The 24148-nt window shown below is 37.3% G+C and overlaps 1 protein-coding gene across 1 annotated transcript in view; it reads left to right on the top strand.

The window, feature by feature from the left end:
- Nucleotides 1-2397: 2397 nt before the first annotated feature.
- Nucleotides 2398-24148, top strand: part of LOC122793265 (relaxin-3-like) — a 32656-nt gene continuing 10905 nt past the window's right edge. Inside the window, exon 1 of the mRNA XM_044061127.1 lies at nucleotides 2398-3098. Coding sequence (XP_043917062.1) covers nucleotides 2888-3098 — 211 coding nt within the window. The 5' untranslated portion in view covers nucleotides 2398-2887. The remainder of the gene's footprint in view (nucleotides 3099-24148) is intronic.

Below are 24148 nucleotides of genomic sequence, written 5' to 3'. Positions count from 1 at the left end.
AACAAAACCCAAAACTCTCACTGCGTCTCCTTATACTCACATATCATTGCCAAACACGGGAAATCTCTATCTCAGCATATTCTGTCCATCAATGATACACATTCATTTAAACAGTTCCTAAAGGAATATTTCACCAAACATAGGCTTTGCTCATGTTCTCCACCAGGCTAACTAATTTAACCCCCTTACTGTCTAACTTCCTTCTCTCCACCACCCTTTGTCAATATTTATTGACAAATGAACCTTCTTAGCTTCAGTTTGTGATATTTTTATCCTGAAAAAACTATATATAGGTTAGTACTAAGCTAACTGCTCTTGCGAGACATTTTAAGCCTAGCCAATTATCCCTTGTGGGGCTCAAACCCTGCACTTTATGTTTGTGAGGCAACTTTTCTTCCCGGGTCTCCACTGAAAACGGGCTTCTGGTCCAGTTGAACACTACATAGTTATGAAATGTAAATAAATCAAATAAATTGACAGTTGAATGAATTCCCAGATGGGCATAAAGGGCAGAGTTTTGAAGGAGTGTTTATCAAGTCAGCTAAAAGAACAATCATTTGTAAACAATTCTCCTGAATTTTCAAATTCAGTCATCATCAATGACTATGGGTATCCTATCAAGTCAACCAGTGAGCCCCAGGCCACAGCCAAACTTGCCTGCATTAATCTAATCTTAATCAGAAGAGGACAAACCTCCTCTTTCCAGGACCTGTATATAGCAAAACTGATCAAAGCCTGTCTAGGCGTAGGAAATTGAGTATCAAAGCCTATTCCTTGTCCCTACAGATCCCTAAAACTAGCTATCCAAGTATTAAGTTTTGCCAGCCCTGCTGTTTGCTTGATGAAGACAGCCCCCAATATATGTCAGCTGTCTTGATAATAATGTTGGTGTGACATTCTGCTACTCTCTGACTGATCTCTCACCAGCTGCACAATGATTGCATACTGTTTGCTGTCTTCCACCATTGTCTCTGAATAACACTTGCTCATATGACTTTCACTCGCATTCTCCTTACTAGTTCTTTTCTGAAACAAATTTTGTTACCAGCTTCAGAGGTATCAAAGAGTGACGGTATTTCACCACACATATAATGCAGCAATATCAAGCTTTGCAAACTTCTCAGCCAGCCCTCCCAAAATTCTTGGCAAGAAGCTTTATTTTGACTTTCCCTTTCCGAATCATCATACATGTGCATTTCCTTCTGTTTCAATCCTAGGCTGCTGCCTTGGCCACTTACTCTTCTCATCCTTTATGATCAATGAATGAATTACTGAACATCCAGAGCTCTTTCGGCTAATGTCTTATATTTAGTAATAAACTGATATAACAGATGGGAATCATAACTCTCAACTGTCCAGATTTTCACAGAATGTCCAGATTTTTGCCCCATATGTTTGGTCTGTATCTGATAAAATCGATGTTTTTCTGGCAACCACCGACAATTAAGTTTGCTAAATAATGATGTACATTTGACTTTCCAACTTCGTTTCCTTCAGAAAATGCATTCTAATACAAATCGTGTTACTCTAACAGATTTCAAAGTTTAAAAGAGCAGTATTTAAAATCTTTCCCTATTTTGGGCTTTTTCCCACCCGTTATTTTTGGCTTTGTTCAGATTTCTTGTGCTAGGAAGTTGAGAGGTATGAATTGCGATTCAGCGTGTCCGCACTATATTCTTGCAATGTCCAAAGCCCTGTCTAGTCACACTTTGGCTCTCTCTATACCCTCTTTTTTGTCAGTATAATGTGACCCCTGTCGTAAATTAATGTGAAGCCAGCACAGATCAATAACTAACATATTTTGTAGACAGGAATACATTTGGAAAACATATTTTTGCTTTGTATAGTTGTAAGACGGATACGTAAAATGCACGTTAATGGTAGGGTACCGTTTGGAAGAATACATACAGTTTAGTGTGTTTGGGGGGATCAACAATATGAATTTTGATTAAAAATGTAATTTCTGGCTGTAACCTTGTATAAAGCGAAATGGACAGCAGCTCACTCTTTATAGAAGTAAGATAACTCAAGGAACCCTGGGTACCCTATATACTACAAGAAGCCCAAAACAACAGAACGGGTAACAGCGTGGACTAGTAAAGGAATGTACAATTAATTTACAGAGATAAAGTTTGGGCTAGTGCCTTGCAGTTGTAAGAAAACGTACGACCACAGCTGATTGTAAACGTGTGAATGTGAAGTATTTTGTTCTATGTTCTGAACTTTCTCAGAAATCTTAATAACAACTGCAAAAGGAAATGAGCGAGGGAATACACTAAGCAGAGCCAATAGGAAAAACGCACACATAAAGATGCTTGTGTGAGTCATGGGATGAGTAAAGGTAAAGAACAGCTATAAAAAGAGGTGGAGCAATAAGGAATCCAGGGGCATAAAATACGGAAAGCGATCTGTAGATTTATAAGAGGGGCAACAGCTGTAGGGGGACAAACTTAGCAAGGGTAGACTACACCTGTATCTAGCTCAAGGTGCCAGAAGGTCAGCGGCTCTATCAGGCAGGAGACTGGTGGCATACTGCCCTAAACATAATTCAGTTAAAAAAGAAACAAACTCTGTCTGTACTTACCAGACTCTCTCCATCTCAGTCCTTTCCCCCTCACGCGCCTTATGTCGTGTAGTTTTACCCTGACTGGAGTCTGTTGGTTCAACTTTAAAACGATCATCGTTAACAACAGTTTCGCGTAGCCTGTATCAATCTAAACCGTTAAATATCGTTTTAGAACATATTTCATATTAAGTTCTCATTTCCCGTATTAGTCCAAGGTTACTTTTTTGAAGCGCACCCGCTATACGCGCAGTGGGTCAGAATTAAGAGGAAAACATCGAAACAGAGAGAGAATACAGCCGTAACGATTGAGTGATCCCCAGAATGATGCTCAGATACACAGTATGTCACTTGATTTGTCTCGGGATGCTACTAAATGAGATCCCGATCGGTCAGAGCGGCCCCGGCGGGGAGTATGGTGTCAAACTGTGCGGCAGAGAGTTTATCCGTGCTGTTATCTTCACTTGTGGAGGTTCCCGGTGGAGACGGCTGTCACCGGTCGACTTGGAGGAGAGCCCGGCAGCGTGGAAGAACGGTAGGTTCTGCAAAAAAAAAAAAAAAACATTTCCTTTACCCATTAGGAGTTCATTGGTAATCATGTAAGGTGACATATTATTATACTTATACTACACGTCACATACACGCACCCTTTTCTCCACAAAACTTTTACGTGGACTTTTGGTGTGACTGGTCGGTATTATGACTGGATGCAGACTGTATGTATGTACGTAATTTATAAGGTTTTAACACGTGTAATCTTTCTGCCTTTAAATATGCTCACTGTATGTATTATTTATTTTTTGTTCGTTGTACTGTGCGAGGGTTGTCCTCGTCTCCCTGTTTGTGGGACAGCCACTTTGAGGGCAAACTCCAAGCAGTGCAGTAAAAGGAAACAAAAACTGTCTTGATGTATTTACTTTGTGAGTGATGTTAAATCTCCCTCTCACTACTGCAGAAAACTCATACACTGTATTTAAAACACCTCCATGTGGTAAGATAGTACAAACAATTGTAATGCTGCAACTCACTCTTCATTTTAGCAACAAAACTACAATGAATGAATCATTTCCATTTGCTTAGTGTACGGCATATCTCTTAACTGTCCAGATTTTCGCAGAATGTCCAGATTTTTGCCTCATATTTTGGGTCTGAGCCTCTTAAAATGTGTGATTTTTTGTGGCAAAATAGTGAGGACTGACTTCACAAAGTCTTGACAGGCACTTGAGTTTCAGACTTCATATCCTTCAGAAAATACATAGAACACAAGACTATCAATTATAAGAGCGACATTTAAAAGTTGTCCCAATTTTGGGGTCTTTGCCCCCCCCCCCTATTTTTCTCTGTCTAGATTTTTTTTTTGTGTATGATAAGAGGTTGGGAGCTATGGTGTGCGGACTATTCTGGAACATGTCCTTTGTGAGCAAATATCCCACTTTGGGTACTAGGTGGGAACAATACTACTGAAAACTTCATGATTAATTCCCATTGAGAAGAATCGTGACACCAACAGCTGCTGAAATTATTAGTCCACTCTCAAATATTCACTTTTTTCTGGTAGGCGACAGTTGTGAGTAATGAGGAAAATCTCTACTATCAAAAGAATTCCCTTTCAATACTTTAAAAAGAGTGCGCGGCTAAACGCGCTAGTCAGTCGTCATCATACATCGATCATATAACTTCATAAGTACGGTTTCTGAATTTATAACAGGTTAGATTTTGATCAATGTAATTTGTGAATTAAATACAGTTTGCTAGTGTTTTATGTGTAGGACTGTCTTTAAATGTGTGTGTCTTTTGCTGTTTGGCAACTTGATGAGATGTTCAGCTGATGCTCTCCATACTTAGCAAACAGTTGTGGTTTTAACCGTAATGTCGAAATTGTGCCGAAGAGGTCTAAGTTTGCTTTTACATACCTGTTAAATTTGGTGAACAGCTATATCAGTAATGAAACCTTTAACCAAAGGCGGTGCTGGAGTATTATATGCTGGACCATACAGGTTTACAGAATCTGAGATGCTTGTTATTCACTAGTACCATGTGGCATATATATGGAGGTAAATCTCTTTTCCCTATGTAACCCTTTTTAACAATTGCACCCTAACGTGCTTTATTATTAGAGACCTTGATTTCTATGTTTATCTCGAAAATACAGATAAATGCCAAATTTGGGCTGTCTTGAGTATTGGAAAAACACGTGATTTTTATGGAATTTGGCATGTTAAGTTGGAGCACCCATTCACCACAACCCTTTTATCTCGAGTTTACTACTTGTAATACTGTCAGTTTACTTTAGTGAGTATTTGGTAGGTACACAGACTATGCTTTAGTGTTACACACTTACAAATACGCACATACTCTCTCTCACTTTTAGAGGTATAGTGGAATAACGGTAAAGACCAGAAGAATTTCAGTTTTTTGAGAGCCCTAAATCATTGTCCTTGCTAGTTAGATTTATAGTATAATTAAATCACCAGTACAACATATTTATAAAATATAATTTACAACTTTTATACAAGGAACAATAGGGAAGTCACTGGCAAAAAAGATAGAGTAAACAACATAGGTAAACCACATCAGCATCGCCGATAGGCGATTAAAGCTACGATCATGTGCTTCAGCTTGCCACATTATTTAATAATTAACATCATTATACTCTTGGAAGCACCAAAAGCCAGCAGATTTTGAAAAACAAGAGCTACACTTTTAAGCGCGTACAGAAGAATTAAGAATAACATGAATATGCTGAAGTGAATAGTCAATGAAAACGATAAAATGCAGATCCTAACAGAGTGGACACCTGGTCGCACAGCACTTTATGCTTACTGTAATCTTTCTCTCTTTACGTGTGTATTGGTCTCCCACTATAGTAGTTACAACTATAATAAATAATAATGTAGTTATACTTTTTATACTTAGCATTATTACTATTTTAGTCAATAACATGCTGGATATAATTGTAAAAGTGAAGTTATTTGGAAGTACCGTAGTAATATTGCTTACACAGTTATAAGCACAGCTTAGTCCTGAGGATCACTTTACTGCGTCTGACTATATCCAAAACAGCTTTAGTATGTAATTTTTTTAACTTTGAAATACATGTTATCTACATTTTGAATTTGGTTTTGGTACAGGTGCTGGGTTACGAGCTTGTGTGCAGTATGTAACAACAGTGTACATTTAATGTAAATAATAGTAACAATTAAGGATATAGTAGCTAATGCATTGCCTTGTAATAATTTATACAATTATTAAATTATATTTTGAAAAATAGTACTAAACTTTTTTTTCTGGGGCAATTAATAGTTCCAGAGTTTTTCTCACAAAACGTTATGTGCTTCCAAGTTAATAAAAATGCTTACTAGTCATTATTTAATAAAACTTGCTCATTATTCCTTATTAGAGCATCTGATAGCAGCTGGTAGCCTCATGAAATTATTTATTTATTTGGCATTTGTTTACTGGGAAAGTCAGACTGAGTACTAGTCCATTTTCAGTGGAGGCCCAGGGAGAAAAGCTCAATGGTACAATTTAAACAGAATTACAAATCAACATCGGTTACAGAGACTAAGACAATCACACAGGCGTATAGTTTGTGGATACAATAAAAGAAGAAAATAAGCAAATATAAAGCAACAATAAAGCTGAACATACATTATCTAGAAGATAGAGAGTTCCTAATATTTGTTACATAATAAAATATGAAAAATATATTACAGAAAATAAGTCGTAAAAACTATGTACACTTTCTTGCAAGAGACTTGGGTAGTAAATGTCAGTCACAATTTCAAGGTTAGTGTAAGAGTAGAGAGAAGGGACATTAGAAGGTTAAGGAATTATAGAAAGGTTAAGCTAGGAAGTAGATAATGCAGGAAGGGAAGTAGGATAGATCAAGAAAAAGTATATTAAGACTGGAGAGGAGGGAATGGAAAAGAGTACTAATACGGTGTGGAGCATGGACAGATCCAATTATTGGTTAGATGTTCTTCCAGCCTAGATTTGAAGGAATAGTTGTGGGATATATAAGTCTGATTGATTCTTGAATGCTATTTCATGACTTGGCAACACAGTGAGAGTGCAGACTAACACCCTTAAATGTTTGAGATTTATAAATAGATATTAGATACTTGTGAGAAGAGTGTAAGTCACAAGATGGAATATAGTGATAATGTAGTTTGTGAAAATGAGGAGTTGTACAGTATTTTGTGTGTTTGTGTTAGTTGATTAAAGGTGAGAAGGTGGGGTAGTTCGAGTCAATTTAAGGACTTAAGAGCAGAACAATGCTGAGAGTAGTGGGCTTGGCCTGTGGCAAATTTAACTATTTTATCGTAACATTGGCTGCGTTTTGCTTTGAGAGAAGAGTGAATATTGGTTAGAAAAGGTGAAGCATTTAGAAGGGAGGGTAAGAGATAGGTGGTGGCAAGGGTTACTCTTGCGGAGTTGGAGATGAATTTCTTAGCCCTATCCATCACACACAATGTTTGATTTTTTTTTTTTATGTTGTTGCTGATATGCAGGTCAAACTTAGGATTGTTGTCAATAGTTACACCTAACAGTTTTGTGTATGAAACCACATTGACTGAAGTATTGTTCAGAGAAATAATAGCAAAGTTAGAAGTATCTGGAGAAAATTGTTTTGGTAACAATAGTAGAAGTTTAGTTTAGTTTTAGAAACATTTTAAATAAACATTGTTTCAATTGTGTACTAATATAGAGAGAAACAAAAATGAAAGGAGGAAAATAAAACCAATGCTCAAACTTCATTTGCAAATAGCTTCTTTAACCATTTTAAGTATTACTGCTCCTGATAACTAATTCTTTCAAATGATCCTCAGACTTATTCCAAAGCTACTATCCTGATCATCCATTATTTCATTCAGTTTATCTCAGCTGTACAAGTCACTCTGTTCGGCAAACAGGTTTACAGTTTATCACATTTTCTATCAAATAATATGATGTTCCTTTTGACTTTATCTCCTGATATTCTCCACTTAGGCCAATTAATTTTTGTTCTTGCCGCTAAGCCATGTGTTTCCAGTATTTCATACTGCTGATTCCATCAGGAATTTGGTGATGATCTTGTTTTCTCCTCATGGCATTTGAAGTTCTATGTAAAAAAAAACATATACACCTACTGTTTTCAGGTTTTGCTCTTGTGTGTATTCTGGCATTTGTTTTCAGTTGTGTGTTGTTGGCATTTAGTTACTCAATGTTTATTAGTGGAACCCATATTTTAGTCCCTGGCACTTATTTATGTCTGTCATTAGATGGGGCTGCCAATATGTTATCATTTTTACTTTCATGCAATTTGTTGAGCAAAGATAAGTAAATGATTGCACTGTCTCCAGCTCAGCTCTGGCATCCTTGAGATGGGAATTGCAAAAATATGACATGGTTATTGGTATTAATTTACAAAAGGTCTTTAAGCATATTGATAAAGTTCAGTATCTAAATAATCTAACAAATTTTTCAGTACATCTAACTATTTGAATATGTGCATGACCACAGGCAATGTACAGTACTTTAAGATACTAGAATTCCCATTTCTATACCTCTTTCCAACATAAACTTTGTAACATTTGGTACCCTTATAGAGTCACTCTTTTACTGATAATATTAATATATTGTATACAAGTATATGTAAAACTGCTATATTTTACATTTTTACTTTGCATTAGTGATGCTTATATTAATTATGCTGTTTATCTTCTTTATACTTGTAATTTCACATTCTGATGCCTGTCAATGATGTTTATATTTTGCTGTTTATGGTACTCTTATATCTGTAACAATATCTGTGTTCTAATTTCTATTCTTCATTGTATTTACCTATTTGGCCTGGTTCAGGAATGAAAAGGATCCCTGGACTAGTTCACTTATTCTGTTAAGAAAACAAAACGAATCAATAAGTAAATAACTACACAGAAAATCTCAATGTTGCTATGCAGATGTTATGACTAACCACTGTCTCATAATTCTTTTTATTTTTTTGATAAACAATTATATCAGTTATATTTTAGCCTGAGAGTGACATTTTCTTGCTCATTTACATACCATGTGTTGCAGAAAATTATGATATCACTACTATGATTTTATTTCATAGCTGTACTTCTGCTGTATCTGTTTTGCAAACAAAATATGTTTTGTAACAACAGTGGAGCTTTTTTCACTAAATAGGTTTACATCTACATTTACACTCTGTATCTTACTGCATGCATTCACTGCATCTATGCATGGTACTGTGCCACACATTAAAAAATACATCATGAAATATCAAACACTCAAAACACTGTATGATAAAAAGAGATGGAATGCACCAAACACTGAATGTTTACTAGTATCTACTAGTATTACTAATACTTCTAGTATTATATTACTATATGTATGTTATTTTTTATATATATATATATATATATATATATATATATATATATATATATATATAATATATATAAATATTGTCAAATGCTAGTAGTATTAGTAAATACTAGGGCTAGAGGCAGCTTCTAAATGTTTTTTCCCATGCATGGGCCTCCTCAGATTATCTATGGTATTATCTCAGTTATTGTCCTTGGGGTAATGTATAATTATCAACTATGGGATGGGTAAGGACAATCTGTAACCAAATAGGATAGGATAGTTTGAGCATAAAAAAAAGAAATTAGCTAGGCTTAAAATGGCCCACAAACGCAGCTAGCCTAGTACTTATCTATGAACCTACAGAATCATAAAAGAGTAGATAATTCTGTCCAAGTAAAACTGCCCTGTATCATAAACCCGAGCTACAAAACCAAAATCAAGTGTCATCTTGGTAGTGGTACTGTTAAGTAAAGGGTTTTTAGTAGCGTAGTGTGTATGGTTAGGTGCAGGGGTAGAGTTGGGGTTAGCACCCATGAATTAGGTGGGCAAGGGGGGTTCACATATTTTCTTCTGTCCATGACAAACTTTGAATATATATTGTTCTTCTTTCCAGTATTGCCTATTCTACTTTTTGTTTGTATACAGTCAGTAGCTGTGTATGCTAATTGAACTGAATTGCACTGTTTACTCCTTACTATGTACCATTTTGATTTTGTATTCACTGTGCTTTTCTCCCCAGACCTCTACCCAGATGGATTATTCTGATTGATAAATACAATAAATATATAAGTAGACAAATGCATGGATCTCACCATACCCAATAGAACCAAGATGCACTCCTCCAAAAAAAGGAAGCCAATTTGGTGGTCCCCTGCCATAAACAAACTCTACAACAGAAGGAAGAAACTGATGTTGAATAAGGTGACATCCCAAGACTGGAGAAACTCCCTTATCAGCCTCAACAAAAAGTTGAGATCCCTCATCAAATCCTCTAAAGTTAGCTATGAAAACAGAATTGCAGCAGATAGTAAAGACAACCACAAGGCCTTCTATAGTTATGTAAAGAATCTCCACAACAATACTCAGATTTGCTCTGAGCTACAGCACAATAGTACCTCCTATACCAAGCCAGCAGATATTGCCAGTATACTGGCTGACAGATTCAGTGCCCACTTTACCCCCCAAAAGACCAATCACAGTGCCAGTAGATTGCCAGTATTACTGCTGCACAGGTTAAAACAGAACTATCCAAGGCCAAGAATACAGCTTCTATGGGAACCTGACAATATCCCTGGCTGTGTTCTACATGAACTACAGAGTGAACTGGCACCACACCTGTGCGCCCTGTTCAATCACAGGCTCACCTCAGGCTTTGTCCGTACTGAATGGCACACTGCTACAGTCATCCCTCTCCACAAAAGAGCTCAATGCCAAAAAATGTGTCATCATCCCCTTTGGGAAAAACTCAGTTCCCATGAATTGTCACATTGATGGTAGTCCATTGAACACAGAAGGCGTTATAAGAGATCTGGGAACACAGGTGGTGGTCAAAAGAGATGTTGCTGTCAACATTGTTACTGTGGTCAGAAAGTCTTTCTATGTGGCACATCTCATTACTAAGGGTTTTGCATCCAGGAAGAAAGAGGTTATTGTCTCCCTCTACTCTTCCCTCATTAGGCCAGTCATCAGCATTCCTTTTACTTTTGTTTCGTGACTTGTTGCATTGACTACATTATTGTAGGAAGTCATCAGTATTACTGTAAGTACTGCTTCTTAGCTATAATTCCATCACCAACCAGCCTTCTCATACTTTTTCCTTATGGTCTTGCTGCGTAAATGGACTACATTCTTCCTGCTAAGCCTCCTATATTACTCTGTATTTCTTTGATAGTGCATTACTGTTCAACCTTATACAAAGATTAGTGTTACGGGGGGGGGGGGTGGATTAATAACAGACCCTGTCATGAGCACCTAATTTGCTACTGTTGAACATAATGGAGTGGCTAATTTCAAAGCAGATGTGAGTCAAAAAGTGTATGCAATCCTCTGCCCTGCTGAAGGCTGTCTTTGAGGTTATCTGTGCTGTACAAAATGCCCAGATCTGTTATCTTTATCAACATAGTGCCTTATCATTGGATGGTTCAGCTTTTTTTTTACCTCAGCTGTTAGTCCAACAAGGCTGTAAGGTTAGTCTGTAATAAATTCCTTATTAGGAATATGTAAGATTTACTTTTCTGGAACCTACTTATGTATAGATCGCTGATTTGTGTCTGCCAGTCATTGTAATAGTTATGTTAAACTGAACAGTTTCCAATTTATCTTAATGTCTCTAATGACATGATGCTGTCCCCTCCCCATCTGGCAAATTATACCTGGTTCCCTCAAGTATCTGTATTTGTTATGGTTACTAAACAGTTGCACTACAGAGTCCATCAAGTAACTGTGCCTGCATACATTTCACTGCAAGTTTGCCTTGTCCCACAATTTTTTGTTTCTAATTTGCTGTCCGATATTTATGGATCATTCTGCTTGTGAGTAGCTGTACATTTGTTTTAGGAATAGCATAGTGGCTACTTCATTACAGCATTGGGAAAGTACATTTTTTCTCCTTAACAGCATTATGGAAATAACTAAGGGACTCAACATTTTATATACCTTACTTGAATTTCTTAACTCTGCTTACTCCAGTTTATCTCCATTTACTTAATAATGTAATAGAATAATTTCTCTGTGGTGCGACATATCCTCTTTACTATTTGGTGTTCTATATCACTGTCTGTCTGCTTGCTTTCATTGTCTTCTTATTTTATCAAATTTTCTCCATGTCTTCCTTCCTTGTGTATTACTTGTAATTTCCTGAGAATACTTATTTCATCAATCATGGACTTTGTTTTTCCACGTATCTTCTCCATACTGTTCATGTAGATTAGCTTTCCTTATTCACTCTTCTTGAAGTATAGAATTTTGCATTTTAGAAGTTCTTATTGATTGAGATGTTCTGCATGAAAGAAGAAGTTTAAAGTGGAAATTGTAACTGTAGCTCCTCATTAAAGTTTCTGACTCAGACATTGTGGTTACCACAGTAAGGCTTAGACTCTTGCGTAGAGGGTAGTGGTCTCAGAAGTAAGTATTTTTTTACCTTAACCCTGAATAAAAAAAAATAGTAATCAGGGGTATTGGCTCCATGTTAAGGACACTTCATATATTGATGCTACAGCCACAGATATTCGATGGAGTAAGAGCGCTTCAATTAACATGCATTTACTGTAGTAACAATAATTGCACTGACAGATTTTTTTTTTATTTAACTGTGATTCACAGCCTTTTCTCAAAAAAAAAAACTGCCATTTTTTGTTTACTTTATCATTTTTTAACCAAGTAGGTGGGTTAGTCAGGATGACTGTTTTCGGCCACAATCTAGTTCTTGAGAGAGCTACGTGCAATGAAATGCATTAATTTACAGTAAATATAAGATAAAATGTAACAGCAAGTGTATGGCAATATTTTCAGCATTGCTTAATTTGCTATATTCTTCTTATTTTAATTTATAGTAGCAAATAAAAAATTGACTTGTATACATTTTTACTTGTGAAGTTGCATAATAGTACATTTGATAATTATCTGATATACTGAGGAAAATGAACTAGTATGCTAGTAAAAGAACTATGCAAATAAAGCAAATTAATACAAGTAAGCAAACCACCAAAAAGTATATGTAAAAATATTTAATAATAACATTTATATTTAATATCAATGACTGTGTGTGAGTATATCAGGATTTCTCCATTGTTGCAGTGGTTCACCCTCTTGATTAAACAAAGCCAAACATGGTAAATCCTAACATATCTACAGTCATGAATTGCTGCTATTATTCAAATGCATTATTTAAGAAAGACATTGCTTACATTTCTTAAATAATGCATTTGTATAAGGGCACTTTTTTCTTATTCTGTGTTGTCTTCACTATCCTGTTGCACTGCATATGCATATGGGACTTACATTCCCATGTTTGCACAGTACATCAGTGCAGGAGAAGAGATGGAAAAAATGAATCTCAATTGCTGTTTGTTCAGGTTTTTTGTAAGTGTTAAAAATACACACAGAGACAACATAAAAATATGAGGAAAATCAAATATGTTTTAGTTTGGCAGAACATACCTGATTTTTCTCATATTGTGGTGTGTCCTCTGTAGTATATGCCAGTAGAAAAGTCTGGCCTCTCAGTGGTGCTTCAGCAGCTGGAATTTGTATTGGTATATGCTCAGTTTACAATGGTCACACTGGTGGGGCTGTCCAATCAACATGGTCATTTCTGAATAGCATGAGTCATTATTGCATAATTAGGAATACACTTCCCTTCATGTGACTTCACATTTTGTTGTTTTTTCACACTCACATAATAAATAGCAGAATCAGTGCTGTAGGTGTTGACAAGTAAAATACAGTATAGAGGATTATGATAGGTTGCTGGTCATAACCTGTTTATTGTGTTTGAGACATGGATGCCAAGAAATTCACCTCAAGAGCAAAGTTCAAGAGGTGAATCTTGACATCCATGTCAAGATAATATAATTTAACAGTGACATGTTCATAATTATTTGTAGTGCATGGACCTTTATCTGCTCCATGTGCTACTAAGATACAGGGAAAAATTGCTAAGTGTTTTCCCGGCATTCAAAGCTGTAATATACTTAGCGATCATTGTCAGAGTAGTGTAATGCAGTCTGTTACATTTAGACTTATCTCCATGGGCCAGATTCAGTAAAGCCTACACTAAGTGCATACAATATGTATTCAATAACATTCTTTTCACATTTTTTGTGGCTTCTAGTCACTCAGAAAGATTATACTAAATGTACATGTAGTCTACACTTTGTGGTAACCTTTATGAATCCCTGTCAATATTTAAAGCTGCAAGAATTTCAGTAGGAAAACTAAAATTAGGAGGAAGAAGCTGTGAGTTATGTCTCTGTCTGTTCACTCAGAACAGTGTACACTTAGTGTACAGTTAGTGTAGGCCTTATTGAATCTGGCCCCATATTGCTCAACTGTCTAGATTTTCACAGGACATCTAGATTATTGCTTCATATTTTTGATTTGTTCCTCATAAAATATGTGGCTTTCAGACAAACCACTAAGTAGTGAAGCCACTAATGGCATACATTTGAGTTTCATGTTTGTACCTTTCAGAAAGTGGATGCTAACACATTCTGTTATTCTTAGTATGTAAATTTGCTTGAGGAAGTTGGAGACGTTACTGGTATGCGCAGCATGCAGAAACCAATCTTTTGTTCTGCCACTGTCATTTGGTGGATAGTACTGGCAGATTTTACTGCCTAGCATTGGATGCAACCATGATAATACAAGCACAAGGTGCTTAACAATTGTTAAGGTTGGGTTGCGTACCACTTTGACACTTAAATAGTTTGTCTTTTTCCAAATATCAGAGCTAAATCACTGCATGCCATGTACTACAATAAAAAGTAAAGCCTAGCACCTGCTATTTTTATTTTTATTTTACATTTGTTTACCAGGAAAGTCCGACTGGAACGAGGTCCATTTACAGCGGAGGCCCGGGGAGAAAAGCTCCACAAGAACACAATTTACAACAGAAAGATTCTGTGGAGTTGTATATGTACAATCAAAGAGATTTCTCATATAATAGTTTATACAATGTATACAATCAAAGAGATATAACATACAATAGATTGTTCTAAGGAAGTTTAGCTTATACATAGTAGATCCTGGATGTCCGTATTGGTAGAACTAAACACACATGGACTGATGCAATCAATAACTGATGGCATGAAGGAGACAACTGACAAGATAAAAATAATTTTCAAGATGGTAGGCCCTGTGTGGGAGTATTTGAGCACTGTATATTAGAGATAAGTAGTGAAGAGAGGAGGGTAGCAAGATTTGGTTGAGAGCAGGAAAGCCTTTATGTGATGCAAGGACAGAAATATATACATATACACATATATATATATATATATATATATATATATATATATATATATATATATATATATATATATATATATATGCTTCCTATTTTAACCCAGTGCAGCTTTTCTTAATTGTATTTAAAGTTTTCAGTTTTTTTTTCTTGAATTCTTTGTGGGTAACACAATTTACTAATAAAATACTATGCAATTACTTAAATTTCATCATTCTTAGTTGCAGAAATTGATTTACTTGCATCATCATATGAAGTTTCATAATCTTAATTATCTAATCTCACACTGTTTAATAATTGCTTGTGTTCACTCTGTTTAGTTTCAAAGCCTGAATTACCAGTTTCACCTTCATTAGTTTCGGACAAGTAATCATTTCAAAAACTGCACATCAAACTTAATAGTCATAATGAAAGCACAACCTGACTATATTTTTGGTCAGTCTGTCTGAGGGCAAATACATTTCTCAGTATATCAAGCATCTGATATGCAACGGGGGGGGGGGGGGCACTGTTGCTAATTAGGGGGAATTCTGTCAGACAAATATGAAACAATATATTCTGTCTATTGAGAGCAAACCATAAGACACCCATGCATGTAGAGATCAGATAACATTCAGGTGCTGAGGAACATGTTTATTAGACTTACACTGAGGACTCAGATAACATGCAGCTATCAGCGTACATATGTCATACCATTAACTTAGTCCTTTTTGTTCATGATATTACAGAGACTTTAATGTATACAAGTCAAGACATATGTTATACAATGAACTAAAAGGACTAAGCTAATAAACCAGCTTGTTGTGCACATTGTGTTTCAAGTGGTAATAGTTGTCATTAGAAAACTGGTTTTAAAATAAAGGATCTGACTGATAATTAGATCTTCCACTGGAATGCATTATAGCATATAGGTCTTGCTACAACTCTGTTAAAGTTTTCTACATAGCTCACCTCATTAGTAAGGGTATCTCATCCAGGGACAAGGTGGTCATAACATCCCTGTATTCCTCCCTTATAAGACCGATTATTGAATACAATGCCCCTTTCGACATGTACCTCGCAAAGCACATGCAGCAGCTAGAAAGACAACAGAGATTCCTCACCCAGAGAATCCAGGGCCTCAAACATCTACCCTATACAGGTAGGCTAAAAGCCCTGTCCCTCTACTCAGTCTCCTACGGACGCCTCAGAGGTGACCTCTGTCTCATACAAAGCAATCTCAGACCCTGCTCTGATGGGACTGCTGCATATCTACAAGTCAAGCTCCACTCGAGCAACCCACACGCGAAACCTCAACCTGGTCTGTAACATCAATAGGACTTGTTGGTGGGACAGATTTGTGTTCCAGAGACTCCCTCTTTTGTGGAATAGACTCCCTCTCTACGTAAAGCAGATTGCCTCATTAAGCCTTTTTAAGCACAACCTGGATAACTGGATAGGGAACAAAAAATACACCCCTAGGATTCCAACTGTGTCCCTGCTGGACAATGGCATAGGATGCTGACTTGTTGGAACATGGGCTAAATTCTTGGCTAGGCTTGTAAGGGGCTCAGGGCCAATAGCCTAGTAACTTCCTATGATCCTATTAAAAACAAAGGTGGTGAGAGCAGTAAAATGCAGGTTAAAAGGGACTTTGCCATACAGGCTTTTTTAAGATATATAACAGAAAGGAAGAAGAAGAAACAGATGTAGACGGGTATAGGAAATATACTAAGAAAATCACAAACGACTGAGAAAGCATACTATTGAAATAATTATTTTCATGGCATGGCAGTGGTGTCAAAATAGTACACAGTAATCATTTCTCCTGTTTGACATTTTTTCTGACCTTCAGGCCAACATCCCTGGTCTATGGTTATCTAAGTTTATAGATGTCTGTAAACTAGGGCTTGTGAGTCGGTGCAAGATTGAATAAGAATTGATCCAACACAGTTTAGACTATGTCAACAACTGGTGTAAGGGCAGTGATCTCAAATTAAATGTGAAAAATGTAGTATAGTTAATTTTGGTAAATGAAGCATTTTCCCATATAATAACATGACACACCACTTCAATCAGACACTGTCGTAAGAGGTGGAGGTACTCTTGTTGATAATATTGTTGATAATATCTTATCATTTGACTGGTGTGTCTCCACAGTAGAACAGAAAGCCTTCTATCTTGCTGATCTAATTCCCAAAGGCATCTACTCTAGATCCAAAGAAGTCTTAACTGCCATTTACTCATACTTCATCAGACTTGCTCTATATAGTGAATCTATTGAATAATACTTTTTAACAGAATTCTGAGAAGTGGTACGACACCTGATGATTGGACAAAGTCATTAGTTGTCCCTATTTACAAGGGTGGAAATAAGCAGGATGTATTTAATTACAGACCAATCAGTACAAACAGTCTGTTTAACATTGGTTATAGGCAAGTGTTTTGAGAATTTAAACATCTGACAAATGAAGAAAATATACCCCAGACCTGGATGGAGCAAAATATGTTTTCATCTCTGGTTGTTCACCTTTAACCTGTCAGTCTAGGTTGTATGAAAAACTATCTAAACTGAAAAATCATCGTAAACAATGATTATGTTTAGATGTAATAAAGGCCATTAATACTTCATGTCATGACCATATTATCCAAAAATTATAGAAACCAGAGATAAGCACCTACCTTGTCAGATAAGCAGGATCTTGGTTGACATCTAGAAAGCAGACTGTAATACTACAATGCATCACATTTTCTTAGTAATGAACCACTTGCAAGAGTTCCACAGTAATCAGTGTTGAAACCTATATTTTGTAGAATGTTTTTTTCTGATTTCACTATTTCAACAAAATACTGACTCTGTAAGTATGCAGGCCAATGTAAAATAGGGGCAGAAATTGCTAAGCTGGAGGACTTGGTTGATTTAAATGCCTAACAAAATCTTGGAGGCATAAACTTCTATCGAAAATTTACAATATTGAGTTACAAATGATTGACACCTAATGGGTGACCAAAACAAACACTGGTCCACAAAGGATCAAAAGAATGTAAAAAAAATCATTTGTTTTTGCAGGGGAAGACCTCATTTACCCCCAACATTCTCTACTAATTATATATGCCAACTCCAGGATCACAGTACAGTTGGGAATCTCAGTAAAAAGCCAGTCATTTTTGATCAGCCTTTTTTTCAATCGGATATAGCCTCTCTTTCATTCATCAGTGAAAATGCATCGACAAAAGGTTGTGCACCTAAAAAACTTCTACATGAAGTAAAAAATGATTGATGAGAGAAATCATTCTAATATTTTAAACAATGAAAACAAGAGATGAGTTTACATTAAACTGTATGAACCAACATTAAGGCCAATAATAGAATACAGTAGTTTTTGTCTGACATCTGCTGATATTGGAATGCTGGAGTCTATGCAAAGAATATATGCAAAAGAATGACAGCTAAAAACCTAGATTATAGTCAAAGGTAAAAAAAAAATGAATTCATTCTGTACACTGTATAGACTAGTAAGGGGCAAACTATGTATTACCTATAAGACACTGAAAAAGTACTCTGAGAGAAGATCTTAGACTGAAACCAGATGTGTAGTACCCTAGCAACAACATGTTCCATGTTCCCTTGTACAAAACCGATATAAATAAAACTGTTAAGACAGACTATTGCATCTCACAATCTATATCTTGTTTGTAGAATTAATTACTGCATGGAGTTAAAAATGCTGGTTCACTGACTTCAAGAACAAATTGAATGAACTCTTAGTGAACAGAAGGTATAATTTTGGGATAAGGGAGTCTGTAATACCTGAAGGTCTAATAATCAAAATAAAGCATAATTATGTATGAACCTATGAGCTCGTTACTGACTATAATTCTCCTTTTGACATGTATTTGTCTAAACATATCACTCAGCTTAAGCAACATCAGAGATTCCAAACTAAAACGGCCATTGGCTTCAAACATCTTATTTATTAGGACAAACTGGAACTCCTCTCTGTTTACTCACTTTCTTAAATACACCTCTATGGGGATCAGTGACTAGACTTTTTTGCCATGAAAGATCCAACACTTTTTTTACTTCCTGTTCATTCATAGAACAAATGGTCCTCCAAATACCTGATTAAAGGAACAAAACCTTCATCAACAGATAAAAAAGACATGTTGAATTGAGTCATATCACTATGTATCTCCCACCTCTGGAATAAACTTCTTTAGATAGAAATTGGATGGGCAGCCTCAAATTCTTTCCTCATCTATCTAAAGGGACCTTTCAAATACACGAATAAGAGTGATTCTAGCAAAGGGAAAGCAAATGCAACTCCTGAGGTTAACAATTAACATAAAACCAATTCCAGAAGGGCCAATATAGGTTAACCACATCCAATAATCAGCCACAAAATGTGAATTGACCAACGACCCACAATTTAAAATATAAAAAAAAACTTTAATAAATTGGTTTAAATTAGTTTAGTCCTTTTATCCTAATAGCACATACAAAACTTCATCTTTGGTTCCCAGGACCTCTTCAAGTGACTAGAGGCAATACCACAGTCATGTGGTACATCAACAAGCAAGGGGGAATCGGGTCATACCTCCTTTGCAGACTAGCCATGTTAGCTTGGAATATAGCCTTGCACAGTCTGACTCCACAGGGATCCAACATTCTGTCAGAACAAAACTGCATGGCAGACAAGCCAAGCAGGCCTAGTGCAGGCCCTCATGAATGAAAACTAGATTGGGTGTCTTCCAAGATTTAATCCATCTGTGGGGAATTCCTCAAGTAGATTTCTTTGCCTCCCATTTTTTGTTCTGAACCTTAAAATGAAGGAGAAAGGATACCTTTGATGTCCACAGACAACTTAGGTACTATCTTTACAGAGCTAAATCTTTCATATCTTAAGACCAATTGCTCTTTTCTTGTGAAGGTAAGAAGGATCAAGGCCAATCTACAGGAGTGTTGCTTTTTGGAAAGGGTTGGATTCTAGGAGTATTCTAGAAACTGCTGCTTGGTTCTCTGTACATACTTTTACAAAGCACTGTAAGCTTGATTCCTTCTCTAGGTTTAGATCAGGGTTTGCTAGGACCATGCTTCATAGGCTCCTGGACCCTTCTCTTTCCACTTCCCAAATCTAGTTAGCTATGGTAATCTACCAATATAGCCAAGGTTACTGCAGTAGTGATCAATATGAAGAACATAGTACAGTTGTCTAAGTTGAACTTACTGTAACAGCAGATGTTTGAATGATCACTGCTGCAGTACCCACTCTCTTCCTCCATTCCCCTTGCATTTTGGTGTGTTTTTTATGTCAATGTGTAGTCATTTGTTTTTTGTTCCTAGTATTATCTTTTCAGGGCTCAGCTTCTCTCTGTCTGATGGCAGAAAGCATTGAAGGGCTTCCCAACCAAACCTGACATTTAGTAAGCTCAGCTTGAGCTGCTTGACAGTTTGGGCACAAGGTACCCTGAAGGTTTGGAAGGTGGCTGGCCATCATATCCTTGGCAAGATATATCTAAGACCACTGCAGCAGTAATCATTCGAACATCTACTGGTAAGTTCCGCTTACACAACTGTATTTCAGTCCCCTTTCCACACTCAGGAATGTGTGTGTGTGTGTGTGTGTGTGTGTGTGTGTGTGTGTGTGTGTGTACACACACACACACACACACACAGAGATAGAGGTGTATATAGGAAAGCGAGAGAGTGTGTTTTTTGAAAGTTAGCTTTTGGATGCATCAGGGCTGTTTTTAGGCACTTGCATAGAATTGTGTCGTTTATGTTTTCAACCTTTTGCAGTCAATATTATTGCAGCTGACATTAGATGTTTTTAGATTATATGTGGTACACACACACACACACACACACATTATATATATATATATATATATATATATATATATATATATATATATACACACACACATATATATACATATATATATATATATATATATATATATATATATATATATATATACACGTGTGTGTGTGTAGATTTGTGACATTCTTTAATCATATTTCCTGATTCATCCATTCTACGAACCTCAATGTATATCATTGGCCTCCTTAGCTTTAACAAAATGGCTTCCATTACAAGAAAGATCCAACCTTCTATTCCTTATTGTAGTACAGACAATTCTACACAAAACGTTCACTCCACAAGTCTCCTCAAAAACGAATGGCAACAACTTGTAGTGCACCCATTTTAGACAGAGCATCAACTTCATTTGTTCTCTCTACCCATGTCTCTTTGGTTAGTGGGCCCAAATTGTGAAGATGCTTGCCAGCAGGTAACAAATGCCAGCCCATGAGTTACTCAGTTTAGGTCCAAACTTACCCTGTACATGCAGGGAAGAACAATATGCTGTTGCTTCTGACATATTGCTATCATGTGACTCAATCTCCTTATCTTCTAGCAGGGATTAAGAAAACTATCCTACTGAGGGCATTCTGCCTGCTGTCATTCTAATTTCTGTTTACACAGCAACCAAAGACTTCCACTGGATAATTGCTACCTTTATAAAAGTAAATAATACGTATAACAGAACTTATTTAGTAACTGCCATAAGATGTATACCAAAACTCTTAATAATAAGCATATTTTTTGTTCAATGTTAGGTCTGATTGCTGATAGCTAATATGTGTGAACACTCTTGTATGTCCAAAAATGCTAACACTATCCTTTGGTAGATTACCTCTTATATAGTCTTATATAGCCACAGTCTGTTAGACAGCTGAGGTCTAACTTTTAAAATATACTATCTGATGTTGTCAATCTTCAGCTATCCTTGACCTTTGGCTAATCTGTTCCGATCCTCAGAACTGGCTCGGCCATTACACCTCACACCAGCCAAAATCTCTTGATCTAAGACCCTACCCACAATACCCTTCTCCACGTTGTTTCAGATCTCATTTGCTGCTCTTGTTGCAATATGCATCAACCATTTTCTCTTGCAGCTAAGTAAACATTTTTTTTGGTTATTAATAGCTAATTCTCTTTTTCTGTATATGTGTGTGTGTGTATATATATATATATATATATATATATATATATATATATATATATATATATGTGTGTGTGTGTGTTTTCTTTCTCTGCACATCTCCCTCTATCTTTCCTTCTCTACGTCTTTAGATAGCTCTCTATTACCATAGTTGGTAATCTGTTTCCCTTTTATCAATCATTTGGTAACCCTTTCTACCATTTAATTTTTCCTTCTGTCTCCTTTTTGTGTGTGTGTATGTGTGTGTGTGTAAGTGTTATTGCCAGTTTACCTCTATTTTTCTATTTGTGTTTGTCAACATGGCTGAAAAATCAAAAGGCACTATGGGTGATTGTGGATGGAAGGTGCTAACTCTGATGGGCAGTCTTCCTGAAAATATCTGGACCAGGAATGTACTGTCTGCCAGGCTTTCAGTAACTCGGCCTTGGTTGAATAAAGGAATAAATTAATATTAAAAAGGCTAGTCAAGTCTTCCTTCGAAGAAGCCTTATCCAAGGGCAATACATCGCCCTCGAAAATGGACTCTGGTACCAAGACAAGCCACTTAGTGCCAACTTCTCCTTCAGCACTGGTGACTAAAAAGCATAAACCTTCCATTCCCACCACTTCTATGGAGCTGAAGGCTAAGGTTTTGAGACTTTTGGAACAGACATACCATCTCGGCACCATCCACTTTGGCACCACAGTCCTTGGTGCCAGTCTCATCAGCAATGACTTCTTCAGTTTCTCGATCAGTGCTAACCTCTCCTGCTGCACTGCAGCAGACATTGCAAACCCATTGGTGCTGAAATCAGAATTAATATTTACACCCAGGACAAGGTATTCATCCTCTATTGACCATTACATGGAGCAGCTTCCCAGTCCTTTCCTAGAAAGGCCAGAATCCCCTTCTTGGTTATCTGTCCATTCCTCCAGGAGTCTCACCAAAGTTAGTGGATCAGCTACTAGTGGTCAGGGGTCTTTCCTTCTCCTCGCAGACCCTTCCCTGTGGAGTTGGGGCATTTTCTCCCAGGACTCCACCAAATCTTCCTCCTCTAACCTCCTTGGATGGCTTAGAGCTTCCCTCTCCATTCCCTCTGGTTCCAGCTGCTCTGGTGTTGACAGCCTTTTCCCCTTAGGTTCCAGGATATGATCTGACTTCAGTTCCTTCAGAAACAGTGTTCTCCTGGAGCAGTGGCTCCGCTGTTGGGTCCAAGGGTTTCGGATCAGCTCCAGCCTTTTATTTGGCATCATCCTTAACTCTGGGAACCTTGACAGCTGTGAGCTCTTCATCAGCTCCTGCTTTGGAGGTAGGCCTCTCAGAGCGGGCTGTGACCTCGATTTATGAAGTTGTCTTTCTTGGTTCCATGTGTCGTTCTATGGCAATGCCTGAACCAGCTTCGGGGGCTTGCCTTCCAGGCAGTGGAGAGGACATTGGCCTCTGCAGGCTCTCATTTGGCCCTTTCTATGTTGGAGTTTTATTCCCAGATTCCTTCCTGCCCAGATCTGCCACCAGCCTCCACGCCTGGACAATGGGCACTTAGGCTCTAAGATGCCCTGCAAAGGGCCCCTCTTCTTCCAAGTCCTCCTCAGAGATTTCCACTGAGGAGCCTTACCAGAAGAAAAAGTGTAAGAGGAAATACTTAAGATTCCCCTGAGGAATCGGTCACAGAAGACACAGACTTCGATTATGGGTAGGGTTCCCCCAGTCACCCCCAGAAGACTTCTCCTTCAGAGACATCCTAGAGATCCTCAAACAGAGGGGTAACTGGAAGCCCAAAGACCCTAACTCTGAGGAGTCCGTGTACTTGCAAGCCTTCAGTGCTTGCCCATCTACTTCTTGTGTGACCCCTCCTGCTGATGATCTCATTAAACTGGTTGCATAATGGGCTTGGAAGGCTCCTGATGCCATAGAACCAATTCCCTGGAAAACTGACAAAATACTATCTGCTGCTGAAGACCACCAACACTGGGCAAAACAAGTTAGCAGTAGATGAAATGGTGGTGGCAGCAGCCACCAAAAAGGAACCAGCTGAGGAGAGTTCCTCTGTTCATCCCCTCAACCAAGAGTCCAAGGCGATGGACAGGTTTAGAGAGAAGGTATATGTTTCATTGACCTTCGCCTTAAGGTCTTTGAATTTTGTGGCACATTTCACTAGGCTCCAGAGGGACCTGATGAAGGGGGCTATCAGATACCCTAGCAAGGGCTGTGTCTGAGGAGGTCCAGGATAAAGTGGCCTCCCAGCTAGCCACCCTGAAATCTATTTCCAACTCGTTCATGAGGCTCACTGTGCATGCAGCCA

Source organism: Protopterus annectens, chromosome 2.part0 (genome assembly GCF_019279795.1).
Source record: "Protopterus annectens isolate FY-2018-M chromosome 2.part0, PAN1.0, whole genome shotgun sequence".
NCBI lineage: Eukaryota > Metazoa > Chordata > Ceratodontiformes > Protopteridae > Protopterus > Protopterus annectens.
Note: the sequence above shows the minus strand (reverse complement) of the source record. Positions and strands in the feature narration are given on the sequence as shown.